General features: G+C 31.9%; 1 protein-coding gene across 1 annotated transcript in view; it reads left to right on the plus strand.

Annotated features, from left to right (window-relative positions):
- The first annotated feature begins 6,884 nt into the window (after positions 1-6,884).
- The window catches only part of LOC110995327 (tolloid-like protein 1), a 56,495-nt gene continuing 35,925 nt past the window's right edge, over positions 6,885-27,454 (plus strand). The window contains exons 1-2 of the mRNA XM_022262436.2: positions 6,885-6,972; positions 14,453-14,663. Of these exons, the coding sequence (XP_022118128.2) occupies positions 14,498-14,663 (166 nt within the window). The 5' untranslated portion in view covers positions 6,885-6,972; positions 14,453-14,497. The remainder of the gene's footprint in view (positions 6,973-14,452; positions 14,664-27,454) is intronic.

Here is a 27,454-nt window from a genome sequence, read left to right on the forward strand (position 1 = left end):
AGTCACCCCAAAGGGTGCCTAGTGAAATATCATTGGAATTCCTCTATCCAAGATAATCCGGGACCAGTTTGTCACGATCGACGCGTCTAACAAATTCCGATATCGATGCCATCTTGTAATAACGATTCGGAATGTTATTTCGCAATCCGTTAAGGCGGAAAATTTCTACGTCCTGTTCGTTATAAGTCTATCTTATATACCTACTGACGTAATTATCCTTATTAATTTTGAATTTAGAATATTTATAGATTTTCAAGTTATCTTTCAATACAATTTTTTTGTATTGTTAAAGTGAGAATAATCGATGTTTTCACAGTTACCTTCAATTGCTATCCTTGCTTATTTATAAGTAAGTTTCAATAACAAAAATAATACAGGTCTTTAGCAAAAAATCATATTAACCAACTTTATTTTATTTGTATTTAATTATAGCCTGCCCAAATAACTCATTAAGCCAATGTAACACCTTAAGATCCACTTAACGTATATTCTGCTAAAATGTTTCCTTTTCAGCCTAAACCTTTGTCACCGTTAACAATATACGCGTATATCGCAATGTTTAGAATGATTAATGTCTACTGAAATTAATGAATTTAAACACAGACAATTTATTTGCGGATTAGTTGAAAAAATGTGTTAAGGCCGTTTGAATAGCACAATTAAATAGAGTACATTTGAAATTAATGGGTGTGTAATGTTTTTTTATAAATAGGTTTTTTAACATACATTTATTTGTTAATCTTTCATAATTTTATAAACTTGTATTAATATTTTTAGGTTTGAGGTTACTTCTATTTTTATGCACTTCTCTATTACTTTTAGATCTCCCTTAGTAAGGGTTTCTTGGAGGAAGACGTTTAAAAGCAAAGGGGTAATCAATTTAATGCCCGTGTTTAAGGAAAAATAAGTAAGGAATATTTTTCCTTTATTTATGCACTTGGCTAGGTACTTCATATTAAATGTTTTTTACAATTTCCTTTGAATTGTAACTGTAGCGCCATCCTATCTCAGTGCTTATCGTTAGTTGGTTATGTGTGCATTTTTACTCAATTTGATTTATTAGTGAAACAATGCACCTTACAAACAAAAAAAATTATAAGTGTCATTCCGTCATTTAAGTCCAATAAGTCTAGGTAGAGCTAAAAAATTTACAAAAATTAAATAACGTAAAACGCGAAATTCAAGACTGTTAAAATTTGCCATTATTGAGGCATTATATTTGCGGTGCGATGTTAACATTGTTTTGCTTTTAAGCGATATTTAAAATTTACCGAAAAGCAAAAATTCTTTTAGACGAAACTTTAAGATGTAAGATAGGTATTTTTATTGGTTTTGCCACGAAAAATCTTTTCGGTGGATATAAATATAAGGTGATAGTTTATGTCATTTATATAATAGTGATTTGTCGGAGCAATGACGCTACTGTCAACTGATATTTTTAATTTACAATAGACATATTATTGTAAATTAAAAACATCAAAGTCACATTCGTTGCTAGGTCTATTAATAATGGTCTATTATGATTAATGGTCGATAGTGAATTACAAGTAATTTTTTTTTTTTTTTTTTCAAGAACGCATCGTGCAATCAGTCTTCTGACTATGAGCAGATAAGTTGTAGGAGGACTGACGGGTGGAGACATTCCTCAATAGTATTCCTATTACCTACCATAATAATATTAGCTCAGACAATGTTGCCGAGCTCCAGGGTTCTTCGTCTTTTGAGACGGCTTATACACTCGGGTAGGGTGAGTTGATAGAGACAAGTAATATTTAAAGACAATAAATCATTTGACAGTCGATCCTACGATTGCCGATTGGCTCTGTAGTTGTTGTTACAAGTTCGGTCGCGGAACGAGTACATGAAATGTTACGAAACTTGTCTCTCTGAAAAATTGGGGTTGCTATAAATACAGGAAATGATTGGTACACGCTTATTCCAGTTAGCTTCCGTGTTCCCCTACGGGCCATTGATCACCCAAATACCGCACATGGCAAGGTTCGACTCTTACAAGAAACGTCCTTGCGCTAGTCGTGGTAAATAGCCCATGTTCAGCACAGCTGCGCTCCCCAAAGCTCCAGCCAAAGTCCAGCTGTGCCGTCAAGGCCCTTAATGCCAATAATGCGAGATTCCATCAAGAATACAATCGTAAGACTCCATCCCAAAAAAAGGCTCTGAATTCGATTTAGCGATCAAACCAAGCAGAAGCCTTTACAAAGCAGACTCTAATATCGAATTAAACGCCTGATGTCAACACATTAATTTATGACATTAGCTACGCTGACTTCATTATCTTTAATAATTTATCCGCAGGTCCTTGTTGAAATTCAGGTCGTGTCTCTAGTTCTTGTTTCTTCGTCCACTTTGGCTTTTAAATTTATGTTTACTCCATGAATTGTGTTTGTTATTCCTTAATCTGTTATGCTACCGATACCTCCATCTTCAACAATTATTTAATTAATACCATAGAAAACCGAATGGAGCTACAATATTTCATGCCTTCCTATTCCCTGCCTTCTGTGTCTGTGCCTTTCAACACTATGATTTTCTTCACTGTATGACAGACTGTTAAACGCGCACATACACAAAAATTATTGGTGCTTAGCCGGTGTTAGATCTGATGAGCCCAACATATTCAATTAATATACCATTGCAATAATTTACGCATAGATAAAGACCTATTTTAAGTTATTGTATCTTTGAGCTATAGATTGCTTTTTCGCTTGCTAATATTTTAACAATAAACTTTTAATAAAATATTCACGCTTTTCAATAATCTTGATTATTTCATCAAAGCGTAAACGGACAGGTTTGCAGGTGACAGTGATAAATTAAAATTTTACAACGCTTAATAACGTTGCAAGGGTAAACGTCACGTGTTCACATTTATTTCAAAAATGAATTAACGAAATATTTTGATTAAAGAAATCTCTTAGATGAGCCTACACGTACGTACACTTATATTCCTTACCAGTTTCAGATTTTCTTTATTAACAATCCCTGATACAAAACATCGTTTAAACCGCTACGAGTGATTTAAAGACATATTACTTAGTCATTTTTAAACAGACAGTGAATTTTATGCAAAGATTATTTATTATAAACCATTTCAGGCAAAGTTTTAGCATTCAGATGTATGAAGAAAAAAATTTTGTGTGTTTTTTGAAAGCATACAACATTTTTTCTTTTTTATCTGACGTTACGATACGCCCCTGGACACTGTCAATGCTAGAGAGCTCGCGAGTTCGTTACCGGCCTTTTAATTTTAATTGTTACCCTTTTTTCTTGAAGGAGCCTAAGTTGTATTGGGAATAAGCTCATACTGCCTGAATATTAAACACAAAATTCATTAAACTGTTTAGCTTTAAAGAGCACTTTGTGCTATACAATCTAAAACGACAATGGTTTTATTTTTTTAATAAGGTTTTTAGCAAACATAAAAATATTTCATTGCGTGTTTCCCTTTGCATAAAATGCTTTAAGAATTAAGATAGGGACACAATGAGCAGAAATAATAAATTAAGTTACACAATATGTAAGCGTGCTTAGATATTTTGTAATTTTAACTTTAAATAATTGATTGATGTAGGCGTCCAGATTGAGCATTCTGCTTAACGAGCAGGGTCTGGATATAGTTGCTCGCCTCACATATTACAAGAGGTTATGCGACAGAATTTCCATCTAAAGTTCTAATATGTAACTACTAAAAGAATACATCAACCAATAGCTTGTATTTTTTCTCGATCTCCCTGTCTCACTCACTCTCAATCGGTTTCAATCGCTCTCTCCTTCGACAAAAACGCCGCACATCTTAGTGACGATCCATTAAAATTTACCCTCATGTGCCTAACGAAGTTTCACTTCAAAAATATTTCCAGTTACAATTTATGTTATGGGAATGTGTCCTTTGCTCGTTTGAATGCAGCAGTGCGGTGGGCACCCAAGGTTATAAGTAGAAATAGAGTGTGCCTTGTGAAATCTTACTCCCACATACCCTCGTATTTTGTGGTATGGGGAATTCGTAAATGGAAAATATCCCACTCAGTTATAAAAAAAATTGCTTGGATCTTTTACCAAAAAGCTTTATCAATACTTAAACACAAAACATTTTCGAAAAATGCATTGTTCAGATAAGAAATACTCATATTTCTTTCAAACATTCAAATACATCTTTTCCTAAACAAAGGAACTGTATTCCGTCTAGACATTATTTTACAAAAGCAAACAAGAGGAATAAAACACAACCCAGTGTATTTCAAACGTAACTTTGAAATCACAATCATCTCGTTTCACGATTATTTTCGCAGACAAGATCTTGGCTTAATAGTGTTAATTAAGGCCCCATCACTCGCTTAAGATTAGCACAAGTTTATGGGGTCTTAAAAAAGTGTCGTCTTAAAATGGAGATATTTTTAAGTGCCTGACAAGATAAACGATTGCAATTTATACGAAATGCTTTGTGTTCAGCAGGGATTGTTATCTGGCAAGTCAGTTTTTCAACTTAATATCCGATGCTTAAATTCAAATAATTTTACTAGACTTTAATCTACAGAGATGTGCTTAGAGATAATATTTACTGGACTACTAATTTAAACACCATACTTGCGCCAAGACTTCTGTTTAAATCCGTATATTTTTTAATACGCTATTAATTTCAGAGATCCTTATTTAAGCTATGATAGCATCTTTCTTTAATCATTGATCGCTTTTGCTAAATTTGATTTGTATTGTAGATCTCCGCATATTTTTAACTTATTCAGGTTCATAGATTGTGAAGGAATCTAATTCTGTCTAGGCAGAGATATCTTAAAATTAATATTTATTTACTTAACACTTTATTGGTAAAATTATCACAAAACCGGGTATTATATATTTTCAAAACGTCAAAAACATACAGTTTTCTATAAATTTAATATATCTACAGGAAAACGATACTTAAACTATTGGCTATACTTTTAATGTTGGATATTGTTGTTATGGTATTATATGATGCGTTCTCCTAAACTTCTTAAAAGACCGGCAACGCACTCGCGAGCCCTTTGGCATTGAGTGTCCATGGGCGGCGGTGTCACTTAAAATCAGATGAGCCTCCTGCCCGTTTGCACCCAGTTCTATAAAAAAAAATCAAAATACATTTGCGAAACGTTCCAGTCAAAATATAGAAAGAACTATTTTTCATTCTGTCACTCATTGTGTTCAGGCCCTCATTTGACAGGTTTCCATTTGCTTAATAACACGATTTATTTTATGTTCTTTGTTAAACATAGAGCAGTGGTGGCCTACGCTTTAGAGAAAGTCTTACATATCTAAGGTTTGAAGCACGGCTCAGCCCTGCACTAGCTCGTATTGTGAAGCAAAAACCAATCGTGCCTTAGATTCAAAATTGATCACAGAAGCCTGATCCTAATAGAAAAAGAAACGTGTGGCACTCGGAGACTGCCGCGGTAAAGCTATTGCATAGCATTTATATCAACTTATGCAATTACAATTATTTATTTATGCAGTATTTTTCTTCTTTGATAATAATTCAATATACTAAACTCAATAAAATATATCTACCATACTCAAACTAACAAGCCTATACAGTCTATATACTCTAACGCGTATTGGCCGCACCTTTATTACGTCATAGTGTGTTAGGTTATTTTCGTTACGAAATTTCTTGAATCGGTCAATGCCTGCGATAAAATCTATGCAATAGATCATGAAACAGACTTAAAAGCTTGTTATACAGAATATTTTCTTTTATAACAAAACACTATGTCTCGTATAAGCTTATGGTATCGGTAAAGCCTTGGTGAGCTTAAGTTGGGACATTAGTCTACGAGACTTTCTGCACTACTGAATTCAAAAATTTTAAGTCTTTATTCTTTGTAAATACGCGAAACTGGAGACGATTCGAAGTAACGATGTTTTATTGTCATAGTCCCCATGTTAGAGCCATTCATACATTGAAGTCAGATAAAAACTTTTAAAATTTACAAGTTAACATGCGAATACCATTTTATTAATATCTGCGTAACTATAAAGCAATATCAAACAATTTGTTTCAAACAAATACATTAAGACCCGTGTATTATATGTCAACAATATTAATTTGAAATTGAACTGAACTGGAGAACTATTCAAGGAAATCTAATTTAAATGGGCTTAGAAATTCTCAGATTATAATACAAATCAATTATATAAGATATTAAATTCCATACAAACAATCTAGCTCCCAATCTAGTTCACAATAGCGCTCCAGAGATTCGACAAGGCGTCTAGTATGGTAATTATTGCTTGTTTACTTTACGCGATAAACTTTAACATAATAATGAATAGCTGTAACTGTTTTGACAAACGTATAAAGGCCAGTACAGTCGTGACGAAATTTGTTAAAAAAAATTACAATTCACATTTCCGATCTGTAGATTTTATGTATGTTTTCATAGTTTATGTTTTATTTATTACTTATTATTTCAATTTTGCAAAAATATTTAACAGATAGATTTCTCTGTGTTTAATTTCATTCTATTTAGAATTTTACAATTCATCCGAAACATGCCAATAGAATACTTGCGATATTACCCACAAATTTTCTACTAATATTATTTTATATATTATCTACTTAACCAAACCATTTAAATTGGTCTGGCGTAGACATCGATGTATCTAAAAAAACTACTTAATATATTACTATAATTCTACACAATACGGCCGAAATCGGTCCCTTAATATAAATTTCAATATAGATCTATTAATTCGAAATTGCGACGACTAATAGAGTTTTGTTCCTTGAACACAATGGGGTATAAGAAAGATGAAGAAATTTTTAAATCATAAATTGACTTATGAATGCAAGTGTACATAATTCTCCCGAACGTAGAGCGAGGATATCAGTTCTCGTCGGGACGTCGGACTGTTTAGTCGTTATCTAGTGTATTCTGACCTTTGATCTTAGTGTGTAACTGGGCTTATAATTACGTGTTTGTAAGTTTTTTTTTATCTTGTATTTTTAATATAGATATTGATTATATGTATTCATAGCATGTTATTCATATATTTTTGGTTATTTGAATGTCCTTTTAAATTATTTTAATACGTTTTTTACGCTTTTGAGTAAAACAACTACAGCAATACTATAAATTTGTAATTTTGAAGGAAGATAAAATAGAGATAGTGATTTTCTTTTTTAAACGAAATTAACTAACCGGTTTAAATCGTGTGAATACAAACTATATATATAGGCTGATACTACTAGTTGTTAAGACAAGAGATTTAACCAAATTAATATAATGTAATCAGTGGTAAAGGTACTTAAATCTTTACTTAGAATTACGAACAAAACGTACATTTCCAAAAACCGCATTTAATGCTAGTGTTAAACCACAGATCATATAATTTCATATAAGCGCTATGCATTACGTATTTATATCCTGTGGTTTCAATATTATCGACAAGAGTTGGAATATGATTTTCAAATACCGAATGAATACCAATTCAAATTTGGAATACGACACCGGATTGTAAAATTTAAAATTCGATTTCCAGCATCGAATCATATTTCCTACGCATACAGATATTGGATTTACGCTTCCTGAGCGAGCCGACTAATTAATGCCGTCTGCATTTCGTGATATATATGCCTACATTTAACTAGTGAAGCCTTTACCACAGAGATATGAAGTGCATATGTGTGCATACTATAGTGTGCAAATGAGTTCAGAGAAGTATTCTGTAGATTCCCGGAAAGAAAACTTAAAACTTGCGGCACAGGTGGCTACTAACATCGTGTAAGGAATACGATTGTAATAATCCAATAGTGCTATAACTCTCTATGGCTGTTGGCCGCAGATTTCATCCGTTTTATTGAGCATTTTAATTTTTAAAGGCAAGTATTGGCTTTTGTAACTGACACATCTTGTATACTTTTCGGGTTATTTGCTTACACCATAGAAGCTAGTGTTAAGCTTTGAATGCACATTGAAAGAAAAATCCATAGGTGCACAACCAAGAATTGATAAGACACTAGGCCATCTCTGCTCTAATGTTTTATTGCATTTAATAGACTCTCCGCGTGTACTTGAATTGAAGCCTTCGGGTTATACGCACTGTGCATTGAACCATAAAGGTCAGCTTAATTAAACCTGCATTTATTAGTTTTATAGCTGAGATACCGATTTGCAACTTGAGGCAAATAAACAAAGATAAGATTCAGGGTAAAAATAGCAATTATAAAGATCATCTTGTAGTTCAAAACTATTGTCGACATTAATACTATTGATGATTGCCTTGTAATTGAAAACGCGTCAACAATATAACAAAATAAGACTAATGTTTAAATAATTATTTATTCATTTGTCTTATTGCTAAGCACAATACAACCTTTAAGATCTGACTCTGAGTTCTGTGTGAGTTTCGTAAGCATTCGTTTTAATACCTTGGACAAAGAATTAGTCTAGCTATTCAAAGGGGGAACGCAGCCAGTATCTTCGGAACCTTGCCTATTATGGAACTCTTTATATTAGAATTATTTTAGTATAGGCAAGGGATAATGTATATAAAAAACAAATCTTTGCCTGATACAAGGGTCTAAAGCAGTGCTTCTCAACTTTTTTGGGCCATGATCCAACTTAGCCTGAAATTCTTATGCCCCCGATAATTAAAAAGTTGTGTATTTTGAATAGGGGTTCATATATAACTATAAATTAATAAAAAAATCGTTAAAGTAAAGAAACAGTAAGAATATGATAGGCATATTTTCCATTTTAGGAAGAAAGTACTATACATACATATACATGCGATGAAAATCTTAAATTCTAATTCCAAATAAATTTAATACATTTCCGAATAGGATAGAATTTAAAAAAATGAAAATGACCCCTGGTCACTGGTCTAAGGCATGCTGGTTTCCTCAATATGATTTTCTTTATTGAGCGGACGCACATAGACAGTATTCCTGTTAAAGCACACCCAGAAATCAAATCTATGACCTCAAGAATGAGAGAACACTACGCATTTTTAATGCTTCACAGTTTTCAAAAATTAGTCATGTTTTACGTCATAAAAAAACGGGTTTAGGAAAAGTATAATATAGCTATGCATATACTGAAAGCTAAAACTACGCACGTTGTTGAATCATATGATGTATGAGAAAAAAACTTCTGCTGGAACCACATTTTTGATTTTCTACTTTTAGCTTTATTGCTATTATGAACTTTGCTGCAACCGAATTTAGTGGATATTCTGTTCCAAAAGCAATAGCTTTTTCATGAATAAAAAATCATAAATTTGTACATTATATTTACAAAGTTACGATGATCTTTGTTTAGATTTCCATTTTTATATTAACAAATATAATATGTACCAATATATAATAGGTTCAAAAATAGTGTATATAATAGGTTCCAAATAAGAGAGCAGAGAACATCCTTAGGTCGTCTCTATGTGCGCATTTAACACTGACTCATACTCTGACGGTGAACGTTAAAAGGAAACCAACTAGCTTAAGATCCAAAAACTTAAAACTTAAATAGTAGGTACTTAAAACGTACCTTGTTCATTAAAAAAATACTCTCCCATTCTTTTTTCTTCTGATGTTTTTCATTTGATTCTGATTTTTACGTTTCTGTGTGTCTGTGATTTGTTAGTCTTATGTCTGTGTCTAAAAATGGCCAGCTTGACCTTTTAAGAAATCCCCGTAAAACGGGTACAAATGATATACCCACCATTACAGCATCGCAGCTTCTTAAGATATTTAATTCTTTTTTTTGAGCAATGAAACACTTTTATATGTGTGCATTAAAAACTAAGTAAGTATAAGGTAATATTAAGATCTATGAGTAATTTTTGAGTTAATTTCGTAAATTTCTTATTAAATCTTTAGTACCGACATTACAACATCTACCCACGTATATTCACAATTTATTCTAGCCCTTAGTTTTATGCGTTTGTTACGCACTTGCTCTAATATACATAATTTAAATTTATGTTGCAAGCAAATTCCAATTTGAGAATGAATTGATAGCGAGATGTTCGTGTGTGCATAGGAAACTTTATATATGAGTGGGATTGACTCGTCAGCGCAAATAATATGGATTGGATGGAAATAATATGGGTAGATTAGGACGACAGACTTTGTTGTAATCGTTAATCGTGTTTGAAGGAGCTTCAAATATGAGCACAAACAGACGTAGTCAGGCTTTTGCTTTTTTTTTTTAATATTAATAAACATTACTTCAATATTAACCCAACTTCAATACAATTAATCTATACGTATTTAGTTCCGATTTTTATCACTAATAGAGGCTGAGATCAGGAGATACTACTTTTACAAGCAGTTGAATAATCCGTGTATAGTTAGGACATATTTGATATGTTGTTTCACTTGTTTTAAAGCTAGGTAATTATCCTATATAGGTCTTTTTACTGCTAGAATTTAGGGCTTATATGAGCGAACTAGTAAACACAAAGAAAGCGAACAATTAATTGGAATGTGTCTCTTATCATTCAGTGATAGTGTTGACCGGAGCTCCTACTCAAATATGGCATAAAATAGTAAACGCCTTTTCAAATCAATAAAAAGGGAACTCTATTTACAATGTTGTAAAGTTTAGATTTGCCTGTACTAAAAATCACATAACCAAAAGGATATTTACAATAAGGTCAAAGAACACGAACTGATTAGTTATAATGATTGTATACTTAGAACAAAACTGATTGCGATGAATGTATTAGTATTTAATAAATATGTAATGTAAATACGCAGGTGTTTTTAAGTCATAATAAAACATATGACGACAAAACCTGTTCTTTTTTATACTTTTTGTCTTCAATAGTAGCGCTTAGTTTTAATTATATACATTATAGATGCAAAACATTAATCTTAGATTTTTTCAACACCTGAAGCGACCCACTATCAGAGGAAGATTGTATGATCTATTTGGACACATAACATTTCTTACTAACAAACCACACACATAGAAACAAACAAAATAATAATCAAAAAAGAAAAAGAATATGTAAAGAAAGGAATAATGTACATTTTAAGTGTATATATATATATAATTGTGCATGCTGTGGAAGTAACTGACCCTGGTTCACCATTATGCTGTGGAGTAGACGTTTTCCACAGCGCTGGTCATTCCGCCATAGACCACAACAGATAGTTTGGTATTTAACCATTAGTCTTTTTAAAGTTCTAAATGGAAAATAACCAATTTTTATTTTCAGTTATTACGATTGAAATATCGTAATAATTGAATTTTGACTAGTTTTTAGTTATTTATCAAATTTGATTAGTTAACATGATGTATTTAAGAAAAGTAAGATAATTTAAGGGCTCTCAAAAAACCTTATAAAATTTAAGTATAACTTGTCCCTTTTAATGAAAACTTCGGTATGGCGATAGAATTTCCCTAAAGAATTAGAAAAGATTTTAAAGCTTTCTTTGACAGTTTTTTAAGTATTTTCACAAGACTGACAAAAGGTATTAGGGGCGTTATAACCTGAACTCAAATTAATACAAAAGATCACTGTTGCCATTTTTTCCCCTCGCAATTGATAAAAAGGTCTCAAATTTCTAAAGAAACTTTATGTAAAAGCGTTTCTTTAGCTTCATTTTAAATATACATTGTAAAAGGAATCGACAAATATTGAAATCTTTCAACTGTCTGTTGATAAGAAGTACAATTGACATGTTTTTTATAACGCCATTTTTAATCCATGAAATAAGAGTAAAAGTGAAATCAATATACAACCGTTGGTCGTGTTTATTTTGTTGTGTTTCAGTGTAAAAATTCCAAAAGGATTTTCAGAAAAATATCTTCAAACAAAATCTTAATTATATCTCACTTGTTTAGCTAATTCGATTAATCTCTCAGTCGGAAGCATCGTTGGCCTAGTGGCTTCAGCGTGCGATTTTCAGTCTTGACGTCTTAAGTTCGATCCCCGGTTGTGCATTTTCTTCTATGTGCGTATTTAACATTCGCCCGAAAGGTGAAGGAAAAGGCTTGCCTTAGATCCAAAAAGTATATAGCGTTGACAAATTATCATGAAACATATAGAAATCGCCCAGACCAAAAAAGGTGTACTCGAGGTACTCATATTGAGTGAAAATCGACAGCTTGGGTATGTACCTTAGTTGAGTCCCATAATTATAGTCTTTCGATTGTTAAATCCGCACAGCGATACATGTTGCTAGGCAACAATGTTTATATTCAAGACCTTAGGTCAAGTAGACAAACATTAAGACTATGACGAAAACAAACATAACTTTATAGTAATATTCAAATTCCGAATATATAAAAATACACCACAAAATATTCTCTATATTTTATTAATTCAACGTACTTATATAATAAAGCAATTAATCATACACTAAGAAAGGCTTTCTATAATTTATGAAAGTCACGACAAAATTAACTATTACCATCATTTGCACTCCCTGAATTCCGGCTTGGAAACTATCTTCACAAAACTTGGGAACTTAGCAAACTCCAAAGTTCTATTCACACGTAAATAAGAGGCTAATCATTGTCGCATCAAAGGGAAAATTTATGTTTTAGAACAGATACAACTTTGAATTGATCAATTAATTTTAGTATGGCTTTGTCATTATAATATAATTGTATTAAAAAGTTACCGCGGACTGATTTACGCTCATACCCCACCTGAAGTTATATTTCTGGAAAAAAAATTTAAGCTTGATGATTCAGACTAACCTGAGGCACATAGAATTTCATCAGTTAAACAGACGCAATATTTTAAACGGCTCCCTTTATTGGACTGCTAAAATATATTTTATAAGCTAGTTTACCCCTGTTGTGTTGTGATAGTAACTTTTTTAAGCATTTTGTATTCGTCCAAAACCAATTGTATTTAAAGATTCTTTATTGCTTAAAATTACAATTAAGTTAAGTCAAGGAAGAGAGGGGTTAAATCAAAAATTAAAACAAAAAAAAGTAGGCACATGTAATTTCTTTACTTAAGTTTACTGAAAAAATACAAAAAATACCACTCACAATGTATTTGTTTTATAATTTTTTTTTGGTTATAACTGACTATACTAAAGTTTAAGATAATATATTGGATTTCTTCTTCCCTTTTTACTGAATTCGTTTTAAATTATTAAAAAGTATAAAAGTGTTACGATTTAATGTCAGTCTTATAAAGCTAAGGATGGACAAGTAAAAAAGGTGATGTATCTTCATACGATTTGCCACAAAAAAGTCTCAGTATAGTGTCTTTGTTGGCAAGAAGACAATACGTAAGAGCTTAGAAGTGTTTAAAATGATCTGCACTCCCATTAGTGGCTAAGCCGTGGTAAAGTTGATGCCAGTTCAAAACGACTATTTGTCAGTTTCAAAGGCGCATATGTAGCAGAAACTATGTTTTACTTAATATATTAGTATAATACATATACTTTAAAGTATTTGTCGTGTATTTTTACCACCGTTGACACTTCATTATACGATGTAGGTGCCTATAATAAATGTCTTCTATATAAATTAATAATAATAATAAATTTTATTGTTTTTACATTAATACATGAGTATGCGACAACCCCCGTAAGTAGTCAGAGATACTTGTGTATTACAACGATTTCTGAAAAACTTGCCTTAAATCTGCCATTTCAAATATTATTAGCTGCCAGCTTAGAGGCCCATATAAAAGTAAAACGAATCTGCTATGGGTCTGACCATCTTTATGGCTAAACGATTTTGTTAAAGAACCGTAAGGCTATATTCAATGCCCTGCGAAAATTCGATTATATGTAATTTGTAATCAGCTTGTAGCGAGTTGTTAGCCTCCGACCGAATGGTCGGCGAATGGTAATTTCTTTTGATGATACATATTATTCTATAATATAGCTTGACATGTAGTAATTCTAATATACCTAATAACTAACCTTAAAATTTAATAATTAAAATATGTTATTAAAAGGAGTCCCTTTAGGCAAGGTTCCGAAGATACTGCCAGCGTTCCCCCTTTGAATAGCTAGACTAATTCTTTGTGCGAGGTAGCTGCCAGCTCTTCGTTCGCCTGTGATGTCGAAAAAAATAATGTCTTATCATTAAATTCTCTATCTTCCTTTAAATCTCTGCTGTATAAACATTACCTGTCCACGTCATATCCCTAACTTGCGTACTAACTACTAACTGACGTGAGACCGATCTTGAATTGGATTATCATGATTCATGTGCACTTTTTACTTTTTGTTTTTTTTTCTCTAGATTAATATAAATATATTTTGTTTTTTATATAACTTCTGCACTCATCATTTTTTTTATTTATTGTTTTCTTTTCTTACTGGGGTTGCCTGGAAGAGATCGCTTGTTAGCGATAAGGCCGCCCGTTGCATTCCTTGTAATTTATATATATTGTGTTATTTGTGTTTCTTTCTAGCAACGAAGTGTAAATAAATAAATTATGTTGACCAATATTTTACCATAAGATATTCTTGTTTCAGATACGGTGATGAATTATGTATGAGTGCTGTGTCCAGTGAGTCAAAATGACGTTTAACGGTGTGTTGCGCCTAAGTGCACTTTTAGTTTTGACTATTGCTCTTTGCATCGAAGGCAGAGAAGAACCTCACCAATTCACAATAGACGAATTACTCACAAACAATTATGAAAATAAGGAATCTAACGATCTAGGATTGGATCCTTGTAAAGCCGGTAAGTACAATTTAAGTATTTCCGAACCAATTCGACTTAGGGTCCTGTAAGAAAAGAGCGTACCAATTCTTAAAAGACTGGCAACGCACTCGCGAGCCCTCTGGCATTTAGAGTGTCCATGAGCGGCGGTCACTTAACATCAGGCGGTCTCCTGCCCGTTTGCCCCCTGTTCTATAAAAAAAACTTTGCAGTGTAATATGTAGGGGTTTATGTAAACCATAAGTTTCTGTATAGCGACAGTATGAAGCGTTCAATTATTAGCACCGGTCGTTCTTCCCGCGGCTTACAAATGTTAGATACTCAATATGTATAATTTCATACACACTCCTTAACTAGGTGGCTGCACACGTGCACACCTAAATTGGTGACTCCCACACCTAAAAACATGTAGATGCATAGTATGACTGTCAACTTTGAGGTCGTGAGTAAATTCCGATGGATTTTCCAATTTAAATGCGCCATAAATACTTACATGATATCGAGAGGAGATTGGTATGTTTTAGACGAAAACCTACATTCCTTTAAAATAATAATAATGAAAGAAACACAAGAAATGTAAATCCAAGACCCTAAGATTATCGCACTACTTTTGGATTATTATTATTATACACTTTAAACCTATTTTGTGTTTATATTGCACTTGTTTACCAACCACGCTAGAACAAGTCTGTCGGTAGAAATTTTTGCCTTACATATTAATTTTTATTTATATCCTATATTTTTCAATCTCAATTGATTTCTAAAGTGCGGACGGAAGAAGAAATAAAGTTAAGGAAAACAGATATTTACGTCATAGAACGCTGTTATAAATTGAATGTTTATTGTTTGATCCCCTTTGTTAGGACGTGACTGAATCTTGGGGTGGGTAGGGTGGTCCCATGCTGATTTCAGTTTTAGCTGTTTTTAATGACGCTTTATTTTTCCTATAGCACTCCGTGGAATGCTGCATTAAAAAATTCCATTTTTCTTTTCTCAATACCATTAAGATTATATACGGGCCATTACTTTTATTGATTACTAGTGTTTTATGGTTATGTATGTTAATCTGAAACAAATATTTATTTTTTTCCATTAATGTAATAGTATTATGAAGAACTTGCAATATTGGTTGTGTTTAAAAAATACAAGTAGTCGCAAAATTATAAACTTTTTCTAAATAAAGATTTTTTTAATGAGATACATAGATTATTACTCTGTTAGAACTGTTACAACCGTACCCTTATTAGGCCAGTTTTGGTACGCACCTTTTTAGATAGAATCTTTTGTTAAAAGAAATCTTTGTTAAACGTAATTGAAAGGTCCAGTCAATTTGAAGGTTCAAATACTTAAAGGAAATAAGAAAGTTCATTTATCGAATTTTCAAAAAGGATTTCGTCTTTTGAATACAAATTGCTGGTCATGAACGACTCGTACTATAGAACGAAACAATTGCTATATTATGTCAAGTATCATAGAAGCTACGCAGGTAAACAATGCTTTGTACTCCTAGTTCACGGTGCTACGATGCGCTACGAGCATGCTACGGAAGTAGACTGGTTTTTTCCTTAGTTACATCCTTAAAACAACATATTCCTTAAATAATAACTGTCTTTTATTATTATTATGTATTTTATTCTTGCGTAAGAAATACAATTTATCTTCTCATATTAAAAATATCTATTAAACAATATTGAATGGATGTTCAATTTATTGATAAATTAATTAAACAAATAAAAATCATACAAAGGAAATCTGTATTTCATTTGAAGATTAATATTTATAGCTATCATTCGAAATGAAAAAACTCATTAGGAAAGTAATCTGTAGAAACGACGTGACAGCGGCAAAATAAAAATAAACCTGTTTACAAAGCAACATAATTGCGAAATCAGGCTCACCCTTTAAAAGTAGACATTTGAAAAATGTATGCTCCGTTTTAATAATTTTCATTTAAGAACTTTATTATTCTTTATTTAATTGTCTCGCGTTATATCAATGTAAGTATTGGTACCTACTTTCACCGTTCTCTTTAATGAGATAGTTAGAACGGAATCAATACCGGAACAATGGGCAAACTCGACGATAACACTTATACACAAAAAAGGAGACAAGAGTGACATCAACAACTACAGGCCCATAAGCTCTATAACGAATATATACAAAGTCTTCGCTAAAATAATTCTACATAGACTTGGTAAAATCTTAGATGACAACCAACCTATAGAGCAGGCAGGTTTCCGGAGTGGATATTCGACAATAGACCATATCTTCGTAGTAAGGCAAATCTTAGAAAAAAGCAAAGAATATAATCTCCCAATCTACCTATGCTTTGTTGATTATTCTAAGGCGTTTGACTCTCTGGAACATGAAAAAATATGGCAAGCCTTGCAAAGTCAGGGGATAAACAATAAATATATAAAAATAATCAGGAATATATATAAAAATGGAAAAACTAGAATAAAAATGGATAAATTAGGAGGGATTATAAATATTGAACGGGGAGTGCGACAGGGAGACCCTCTATCACCTAAACTGTTTTCGGCTGTTCTGGAGGAAATTTTCAAAAAACTAAGTTGAGATAAGTACGGACTAATGATAAACGGCGAAAGATTGAACCACTTAAGGTTTGCAGACGACCTAATTCTATTTGCCTCAACACGCGATGAACTGGAGAAGATGGTCTCAGACCTTGACACAGAAAGTAGGTTTGTCGGTCTGAAAATGAATACCGAGAAAACCAAAGTAATGACGAATTCCAGAAAGGAAAAAGTACTGTTAAATAACAATATTATAGAATACGTAGATGAGTACTTGTACCTCGGGCAGACAATATCTATGACCGATTCAACAACAAAAGAAATCGACACAAGAATAGCAAAAGCATGGAAGAGCTTTTGGGCGCTTAAAGAAGTCATGAAAAATAAGAAAACAAGCATGGTAATTAAAAGAAAGGTCTTCAATACTTGTGTACTACCTGTACTAACATATGGATCACAAACTTGGGCGCCTACTAAAGCGCAGTATACAAAGCTACAGGTGTGTCAAAGAGCGATGGAACGATGTATGATAGGGAAAACAAGAAGAGACAAAATAAAGAATACAGTATTAAGGAAAATAACTAAGGTAACAGATGTTACAACAACGATCAAGAAGCTAAAGTGGAAATGGGTGGGACACATCGCAAGAGGTACAGAAAAGTGGAGCAAAAAACTGCTTAACTGGTGCCCAAGGTACAGCAAGCGCAAAAGAGGGAGACAACTGAGAAGGTGGATTGACCACATTAAAGAAACGGCAGGTGGTACATGGCAGAGAGTGGCACAGTGTAGAGAGGAATGGCGGGATTTGGAGGAGGCCTTTGCCAAAAAAGGGCACACAGATGCACCTGAATTAGATTAAAATGAAAATTTGTTTAAATGTATAAAATATGTAATGTAGATTATCTGAATAAAGGCTATTATTATTATTATTATTATTATATCAATGTAAAGTAAAAAAATGGTGAATTGATTTTCTTAGTGTTAAAATTTTCTAGTTCTCATAAAACGTTAAAAATAATCAATTAAATTAACGCTAGATTACATACACATACACTGTTGATTGGATGTTAGTTTTATCAACTTTTGGGTGACGTTAAAAAGCATTCTATGTTTCTATGTATACAAATAAATTATATACATATTGATATAAATTAATATCTTTATCTCTTCGTCCCGTGAACGGATGTAACTATTTTGCTAACTCTTTGTCTGTTGTGTTCTTTATCGTCAGGAGAAGGTTCTTTTGGATGAAACGAGCAGAAAGAAAATATTAACATTTAAATCATTAGAAAATTTTAGAAAAATTAACGACAGTAAAAACATTTTTAGTTTCAGGGTTTCACAGATAAAAGAAGCCATGTTCTTATATAAATTATTTTTTTATTTTTTATTTCAATTTCTATTCAATATTCATAGTCAATATAGGACAAAATCTGTTGGGTCTTAATAATATATATGATAAAAGATCAACCCAAAAACCTGATTGTGAGTATTATAGTCGAACGTAAGCCTCTTTTTCTAATACCCGGTAACTGAAAGAACTGTATTGTTTCTGAACAAACAACTTGACGGATATCTCAGCCTTATGAGCTCGTTAATGAGGAGATTAGAATGTTCGAGAAGATACTCTATCTAGAAATTCTTTCGAGACTTTCGTTACTGCTTACTTACATTTGTTCTTATGAATCTTTAAAAATTATGAATAATACATGAAATTAGGGTCTGTCGAGTTTATTTTGTATATCTTAATAAGTATAAATCTCCTGTCACGATGTTTGCCCGCGATGGACTCCTAAACTACTTAACCGATTTTAAATTAAATTGGCACACCGTGATCAGTCTGGTCCAACTTAAGAGATAGGATAGCTTAGATCTTTAATTATAGTCGCAATTTTATTTTATTGCAAATTATTTGTCTATAATTAATTGACAGTCACATTTATCTGTTAACTCCAAAAGATTCTAACAGATATCGATATTTTTCGACTGGATTGAGTAAGTAATCAATAGATAGCACTGCTATGGTAAACCGATAAACGTGTCATAAGCTACAATTTAATATCATGATTACCACGTGCTATTGAGACTAAAGTAAAAATTAAAATTATTTTATGAAACGAAGGAGAAACGAATTTCGCAGGGGTAGCTAGGGTTTAATATTTAAACAAACACATGATCGTTACTCCTACTAACTGTATTATTACATTACTATTTATATCTAAAGAAACATCAACATAGCATACCTATGTACAATTAATAGATATTTGTATAAAGTAGGGCAAACGGTTTCATAGATAAAAGATAGAGCATGACTCTATAATGTGTCTTTAGCACCTGGAGGCTTCTCAGGCATGAATATTTATAGTAACATCAAGAAGTTGTTGACACAGTAAATTAAGGGTTCATATATTTTACATGCTTTTTCCTTCATCTTGTTATATGCAATATTTTAAAAACAAATCGTTATCAAATTTAAAAAAAATGTAAGTTCATCGTAATTTTATATAATAATTACGATGAACTTACATTTTTTTTAATTTGATAACGATTTGTTTTTAAAATATTGCATAAATAGCCATCTTTGAGAAAACGGGGTTAGTATGATTTATCATGATTACTCAATTTTATTTGTGAAATTGAAAATCCTTCTAAGGATTTTAGTAATACAGTAAAAACTACAATTAACCTAGACTTCTACATGGTTGATTTAGCCACGATTTAAATATTATTAAAACTTTATGTTTTTAAACTTTTGTCAGTTCTAAGTCTCTTGTAAAAATGCTTATTTTACGATCATGCCATGACATGAAATTACTCAATCCGTACTAGTTACTCAGAAGAAAAAAGAAATTACTTACTAAAAATAAATATTTTGTTTTCAAAAATCAAATCATTGTCTCAATCGTCATTTAAAAACGAAGAATAAATTACACAGTCAATATTTTATATACACATATAGATAGATATAAACATTTTCATTTAAAATAATATTTTTATAAAAATATACTAAAAGTGCTACAGTTCGTTTTAAGAAACCTAGTAACCTATGAAATAAATAAGAAATAAAACTTCTGATTTAAGAAATTGGAAACCACTTCCATCGGTCTACAGTCTTCGCCTTCAGGGCATTGGTATTTTCTTCGAAGTCGTTTCTTGTTTTAAAAATAAAATCCTCTATCTTTTACTTCTTTTACGTTGAATATTGGATAAAGAAACTATATTAGACCTAGCTAATTGTTAAACTCTAAGAATAAGTTCTACTTTCCACGATACATGTGTGGGTACATAACAAATTTAAACCGTTAATAAAATATATAATTTATTAAAATTCTACGTTTTGAGTGTTCTTCATTAATCGTTATCACTGTATAAAATGTAATTAACTCGTGTTTTTTTTTTAATAGCATTATAGTATAGACACGCTTAGACAGATAATAAAAAATATTATATAAAATAAGAAAATATTTTCATCAACTTACTGAAATTATAACTATAAATAACGAACGAGTATTTGGAAAAATATTTTTGCAGAATTGAACGTTTAATATAAGTTATTAGTTTAGTTTACACATATATATATTCATAAACAGAGCAAAGCATTAATTTAATTAGTATTATTTTAGGTTTATACATAATATAGATCTGGAAGCAGATTATTAGTTTTTGAAGAAAATGTCATTAACTATTTATGTCGCTAATTCCTTTTGGATATTTATCATATGACAACTATTTAAAATAAAATGTTGCTTAATGCTTTCAATAGGGAATATATACGATTTATCTAGGATCATACGCACATCACTAACAAATGAAGGCTTTTGCTAGTCTAGAGTGAACTGTATTTTTGTTTGACTTATAATATATATAACTTATAATATAGATATGACAATTATTAAATTAATTAACGAAGATTATTTACGTATAAATGCTATTCTTACTGCTACAACATTTCTTACCTAAAACATTTCGTCGAAATAAGTATTATAAGAATAATAAATTAAGACATAAATATTAATTAGTTTTCCAAATATTTCAATGTAAACCAATTAGTCGAGAGAAAAATATTAGCTAAAAAGTCCTGCCAGAAACGAAACCCCGCATTTGTCATAGTTAGCGAGAATTTAGCGAGTCTGCCCTTAAACAAATGAGTTCGCAGTTGTTTATTGGAGAAATATTTTGCACGTCAATGTGATATAGGTCTTACATATTAAAATTAGTGCATTACTTTTGGCTATATTATTGAATTAAATACATATAGCAATTGAGCAGTGTCGGCCTAGTGGTTCGATCCCGCTGTGCATCAATGGACTTTATTTCTATGTGCGCATTTAACATTTGCTCGAACGGTGAAGGAAAACATCGTGAGGAAACCGACTTGTCTCATAACTCAAAAAAATCGACGGCGTGTGTCAGGCACTGGAGGCGGCTCTTGCCTATTCGATTTAAAAATGATCATGAAACAGATTAAGAAATCTGAGGCCTCGAGCTAAAGAGGTTGTAGCGATCCTTGATGACGCCAACATCGTCTAACTTATATAACCCAATAAGCTGAACTGGTTAGGACATGGGCATCAAAGGGTGTACGACAGATCCCCAAGGTCCCTACTGCACTCAATACCTGTTAGCATAAGAATCACCGGTACTCTGAGATGCGTTGGTGGAGTTGTCAAGGTCAAAAACAGATAGGTTGCGATGGCGAAATTTACTTGCGGAGGATAAGGCCAGTAAGGGGCTGTACAGCCATTGATGATGATTATGTAATATACATAATAACTATCTAGCTAAAAATAAAAATACAAGAGTACAACATGGTGTAGGTATATGAACGGAAATAGTTTAATATTAACAAATTTTTACATAAATTTTAACCAGTTACATATATGTAACAAACAAAGGAATGCTCACCCGGTGATCAAACCTGCCACCCACTGAGACTCCAGCCAAGCCTACAATGTGTAGGACAAGTGGGAAACATTACTTTTAACCGCTTAATTTTATTCATAGACAAAGTTTTCTATGAATGAACAGTCGAAGGAGTTTTTCATGGCGTGTGAATGGTACCCTTTTGCCACATAATTTCACGCCCTGTTTGTCACTCTTTGATGAAATGCTATTACATCCATCACAAATGTTACGAATAAAGTAGAAAACCCGAAATAAATAACGGAATAAAGAACTTAGGAAACAGGGAAAAGACAGAAATAGCTTTAGAAACATAGCTGTCTCTTTATTTTGATAGTTACATTTAGTTGTTTTGAAAAAAAATGTTATACACAAAATAGTGACACATGAAGCATTGTGTGCCATATTTTCGCGAAAGTTAATTGAAACGTATTTGGTTAATTAATAACACTTAATCTCAAACATACTTCTCAAAACCTTATTCATCTTCTTCAACTTCTAAAATTATACCATTGCTTTCGATTACAGGGCTGCGAAAGGTGAAAAATATCATGTAAATTTTTCAACGTTAAAAAAATATCATCATACGTTATTTTTTATAAATAGAGTACGAGAGGCGTATCTTGATAGTCAACAGTGCCTATTTTCGAATACGGTAGAAGCTTTGCAAATAAATTGACCTGATTTGAAAATGGGGTCTGGTAGGAGTTTCTACCATTTACTTTTTACTTTATGGAAATATTTTCTTCCATAAAGTGTAATATTGAAACAAAAATAAAGTTTTTGTTTAATAATACTGGCTGTTATGAAAGAACAATCCTGTTACGCAAAGGTGCCGAGTTTTCCTCCGTTTTATTCACTTCTGTTTTATTTCACTGACGGAAATAAAAATACTTAAAGTGTCTCAGCAAAACCTTTCAGATAAAACTAACGCAAAGAAACATCTTTGAGGTCGGACTTCCGTATCCGAACAAATATAACCAACTTCAAAATGCACTAAAGAATAATCTGTTTTTTTCGAAATTAGAATTACATATTACTCCAATTAAAAATTGGAATATAATAGTGTTAATTTATACAAATGGGCATGACGGTACCATTACTTTTATTGATTTTTAATTTAATTCCACCGTGTCATGCTTATTGATATGACAACATTTCAGTAGACTAAGGGCCTGTTTCACAATGTATGGATAAAGTGCCAAATAGCTATCTATGCAACACATAAATTATTCGAAAGATAAAAGCTCCAAATAAGATACTTCGCATTTCATGACAGTCGTGAAACGCAAAAATACTATTTATCCTACCAATAAGTAATAAATAGCTCATGTGGAACTTATCCGGACATTGTGAAACAGGCCCTAAACATTATTTATTTACTTGACTTGCCACGATCTCTAAGAAGCGGTCAATACGTCGAATAGTTAATTTTGAGTTAATAGCCGTTAAAGTATAAAAAGGAACATGACTGTAGCGAAAGCAAAGTTAAGACATAATATACTGACCACATGTATACTGGTACGATACTGGTTATCGACCATATGATGACCATTTTACAGACCATAATGATGGTACGCAAACATGGTAAACGTAAAATGTCAAATAGGTAAAGTCAGTGGAAAATTTGTTTCGATTGGCAATGAACAAGAAATAAAGGAATGCGTTCAAAAGTTTTATTTAGATGTGTTTTGTCCGCATTGTTATAGACATTATACATTACAACTAAAAAATAACAAAGAGACTTTGAAGTGCGCAAAATGCGTGCGTTCATTCTATACAGTATTGGGTTTGATTCGAGGGCTCTTTTAATGGTCTCTGTTGACACTCAATCTACACTATAAGTGGATAGCAATTTGACACTTATATGGTTGAAATAAAGGCTATTTTAGCCGAAACTGGCAATAAGCGTGGACGCGCACAAGTCTACCTCATTTACCGGTACTGTATAAGTTGACAGTTCGTAAGGATGTTGGGTTATTGAATATTTATTTTCTGTATAGAATTATAGAAAAATTATAGGAAAGTCAATCGAAAAAAATTTTTTTTTGTTTGTCACAAAAGACACTACTTCACGCAGATTTAGCTTTTCATAATTGATTATCTTTGCTTTATAATTTATTTCACAGACATAGAATTATATATGACATATTTAACAAAAAACTACATATTTCTTAAGAGATAACTATACATCAAGTACAATTTATTAAACATTAATATGGACCTATTTAATAAATATTTAAAAATGTAACAGTAAAAGACTGCTGTCATTCCTGGCAACACCATTGTAATGCCGGAAGCGGGCTTTACGATCGGTGCAACTGTCAAAGTCCGTCGTTAATGCACGCGACTGTACCTACCGATCTATTGTGCACGCTTGCTTGCTACTCTATATTATATTCATGTACACTCGAGAATAAAAATGAATAGTATTAATTTCTTAAAAAGTTGAAGCAATACATAACCTTCAGCGTTCATAAGGAATTAGAATATATGATCAACAAGGACAACATAGATTTTCCCATTCTAACTTTGCGTTTATATAGTATGCGTATTAAGCGAACGTTTTATTTCTCTTCGAGTATATTTAGCGTGACGTTTTGAATAATTTTAGTTATGCAATACGCACCTTTCCTATTATTAGGATTGCCTGGTAAAGATAGCATAAATACGGTCGTCCAATGTAATGTATTTTAGATTTTCAAAATAGTTTTTATCTAACAAGAAGACCTCAATATCTATTGATATTTCAAGCATTAACTAAACTCGTTGTTCACCTATTGTTATTATGTGATAATAATTAACAAACTTCTTTTATTTTCTACACAACAGTACATATTCAATCGAGAGGAGTGCTCTATTGAAACATGATTCGTCCATGGGAACCATTGAATCGATCTCTTGGGGCGTAAAAGCATTACACACATATCACATAGATATATATTTATTATAGTTAAAACGACATGTAATTGAATTCTATTCCTAAACCGATACGATCAATACGTTTATTATAATTCTTATTATGATAACAAGTACATTTAGTTCAGAGATAAGAGATATTTAAAAAATCAAAACAGTTCAGTGCTTCAAAGACGAATAATGCAAGTATGAGAAACTTATGTAAACTATAATAATAATTATTATTAAGAGTCATTTAAAAAGAAACTATTAAAATTTAAAAAAAATAACTATTAGCAATTATGTCAATATTAGAATTATTCCTTAGGAAGTAACATATGCATGTAGCATAATTTTTAATTTTTAATTTAATTTCCAAAATAATAAACAAAATATCTAGCCTTGCGAGCAAAGGAATAGCCGTGTATACTAAAGCCTATACCTGTCTGTCCTGTGTTTTAGAAGGAATTTTCAATTTAAAAATGCTACATAGGTTTTGCATATGAATTCCAGTGGTGGTTTCATTAGCTTTTAAGTCTATTACGTAAAATGTTTTTAAGTCCCACAAACGCAATGTAATGCAGATGCTTTTCTTACACTGCTTATACCAACCCGAAACAATTATTGAAATTAATCCGATGTTATTGATTAATTATTTATGTTAGTATTTTGTGCGTTTAGCTTAAAAGGAAGATGACATTGCAAAAAAATAGGTATTATTTGATAATTATTACAACCATTCATTGCTAGATTTTACTAAGAAATAATCACTAAACCTAAATATGTACTTTGGCATCAAGCCACAATCGTTTTACCTTTAAATAAGTTTTCCCAAAGGTGAGACCCCGACAAATTGATTTTAAGAGCCCTTAATCCATGAATTTCGCACGAATTACTAAAATGCGTCACTGAGGCGTTTATTGAATTTTCTTAAATGATGATTTTTTTAAGTATCGTTGTCTCGCGTCTTGCGAGAGCTTCGTATCTTTAGTTATGATTTTAAACACCTTCAAACGTTTGACTTCTTCACTTGAGTGGATCCAAACAATTTTTTTTAATGTTTTAGTAATCAAAATCCTGACTCAGATTTACTAGATATCACTTAGAAGCTTTGTAATTACGTAATAAAGAATTCTAGTAAACTTTTTTTTTTCATATACATTTCATATACATGTGTCTTCACTAAGACATCGTGGAACATTACGATCTAGCCTACCTTAAGACTAATAAGTAATTAAAGTCTCACCTAAGTTACTAAAAAGGATTATGTCCAATAACACTACTTACAGTCTCTATTAAAGGGAAGAAGACACTCTGTTCTTGTGTTCTATTTTACAGACACTCTTTAGCACTTGATATTTACGTACATTATCACTAAATCACTAGTTTAAATGGTTTTGTCCTTTTCAGTCTTCTCACTAGTAAACTTAATTTTTAAAGAAAACACTTTTTTACGGATTATAAGTTTAAATACAATAATACATAACTGTAATCCGTAAAAAAGTGTTTTCTTTAAGTGTGTAAAAGTTATGTCAATAAAGACAATACTAAACTTAATTTTTTTACGTTCCGCAACTGTCTGAAAATTTGCATTCGTAAGTGTACCCCCTTTTATTGTTCGCTATAAAATCAAGAACGTAAAACACTGCATCTTATCAGGGTTTGTATTTCAAAAGCTTTACTACACTTTTTTGTTTTTTAAAAGCATTTCTAGTAAAGTGGTCATATGCCCTTCTGAAGGTTCAAATTCCATTCTGCATCAATAGACATTTTTTTCGCAACCATCACTTGCTCGTACTGAGAAGGTACATCGTGAGGAAACGTGCATTTCTTAAGGCCATGACGACGCTGGCCAATCACAGGCTGATCAACAAATGTCTATAAACGTAAAAGTATCAAATAAACATGCAATAGATCGATTTTCCATCTTATAACTAAAATATTTCTCCTTGACAACCTACTTTGTATATTAAAATCACTGTTCTCAATGTTATAGAATAATTCAGGTTTCCTATTGAGTTAACGTTACATTGAAGACGTACAAAGCTTTTGAGTTCAGTATTCAAGGTCTTTTCAAGCCTTTGTCAGTACAGAGTAACCTATTTTACTCGTTTCACATGCTTTGATACTTTATCTCAGTAAATATTATTGAAATTGTACATTATTCGTTTCTTAACAGGCAAACATCGTTTTAATCATTTATTATGCTCATGCTTCTGTTAGGTATTTAAAAAAAAATCAGTGGCACTACAACCTCTTTCGGTCTTGGACTCAGATTTCTGAATCTGTTTCATGATCATTTTTAAATCTATTAGGCAAGTAGGTGATCAGCCTCCAGTGCCTAAAACACGTCGTCGACTTTTTGGGTCTAAGACATGTCGGTTTCCTCATGATGTTTTCCTTCACCGTTTGAGCAAATGTTAAATGCGCACATAGAAAGAAAGTACATTGGTGCACAGCCAGGGATCGAACCTA

Source organism: Pieris rapae, chromosome 2, assembly GCF_905147795.1.
Source record: "Pieris rapae chromosome 2, ilPieRapa1.1, whole genome shotgun sequence".
NCBI classification, from domain to species: Eukaryota; Metazoa; Arthropoda; class Insecta; order Lepidoptera; family Pieridae; genus Pieris; species Pieris rapae.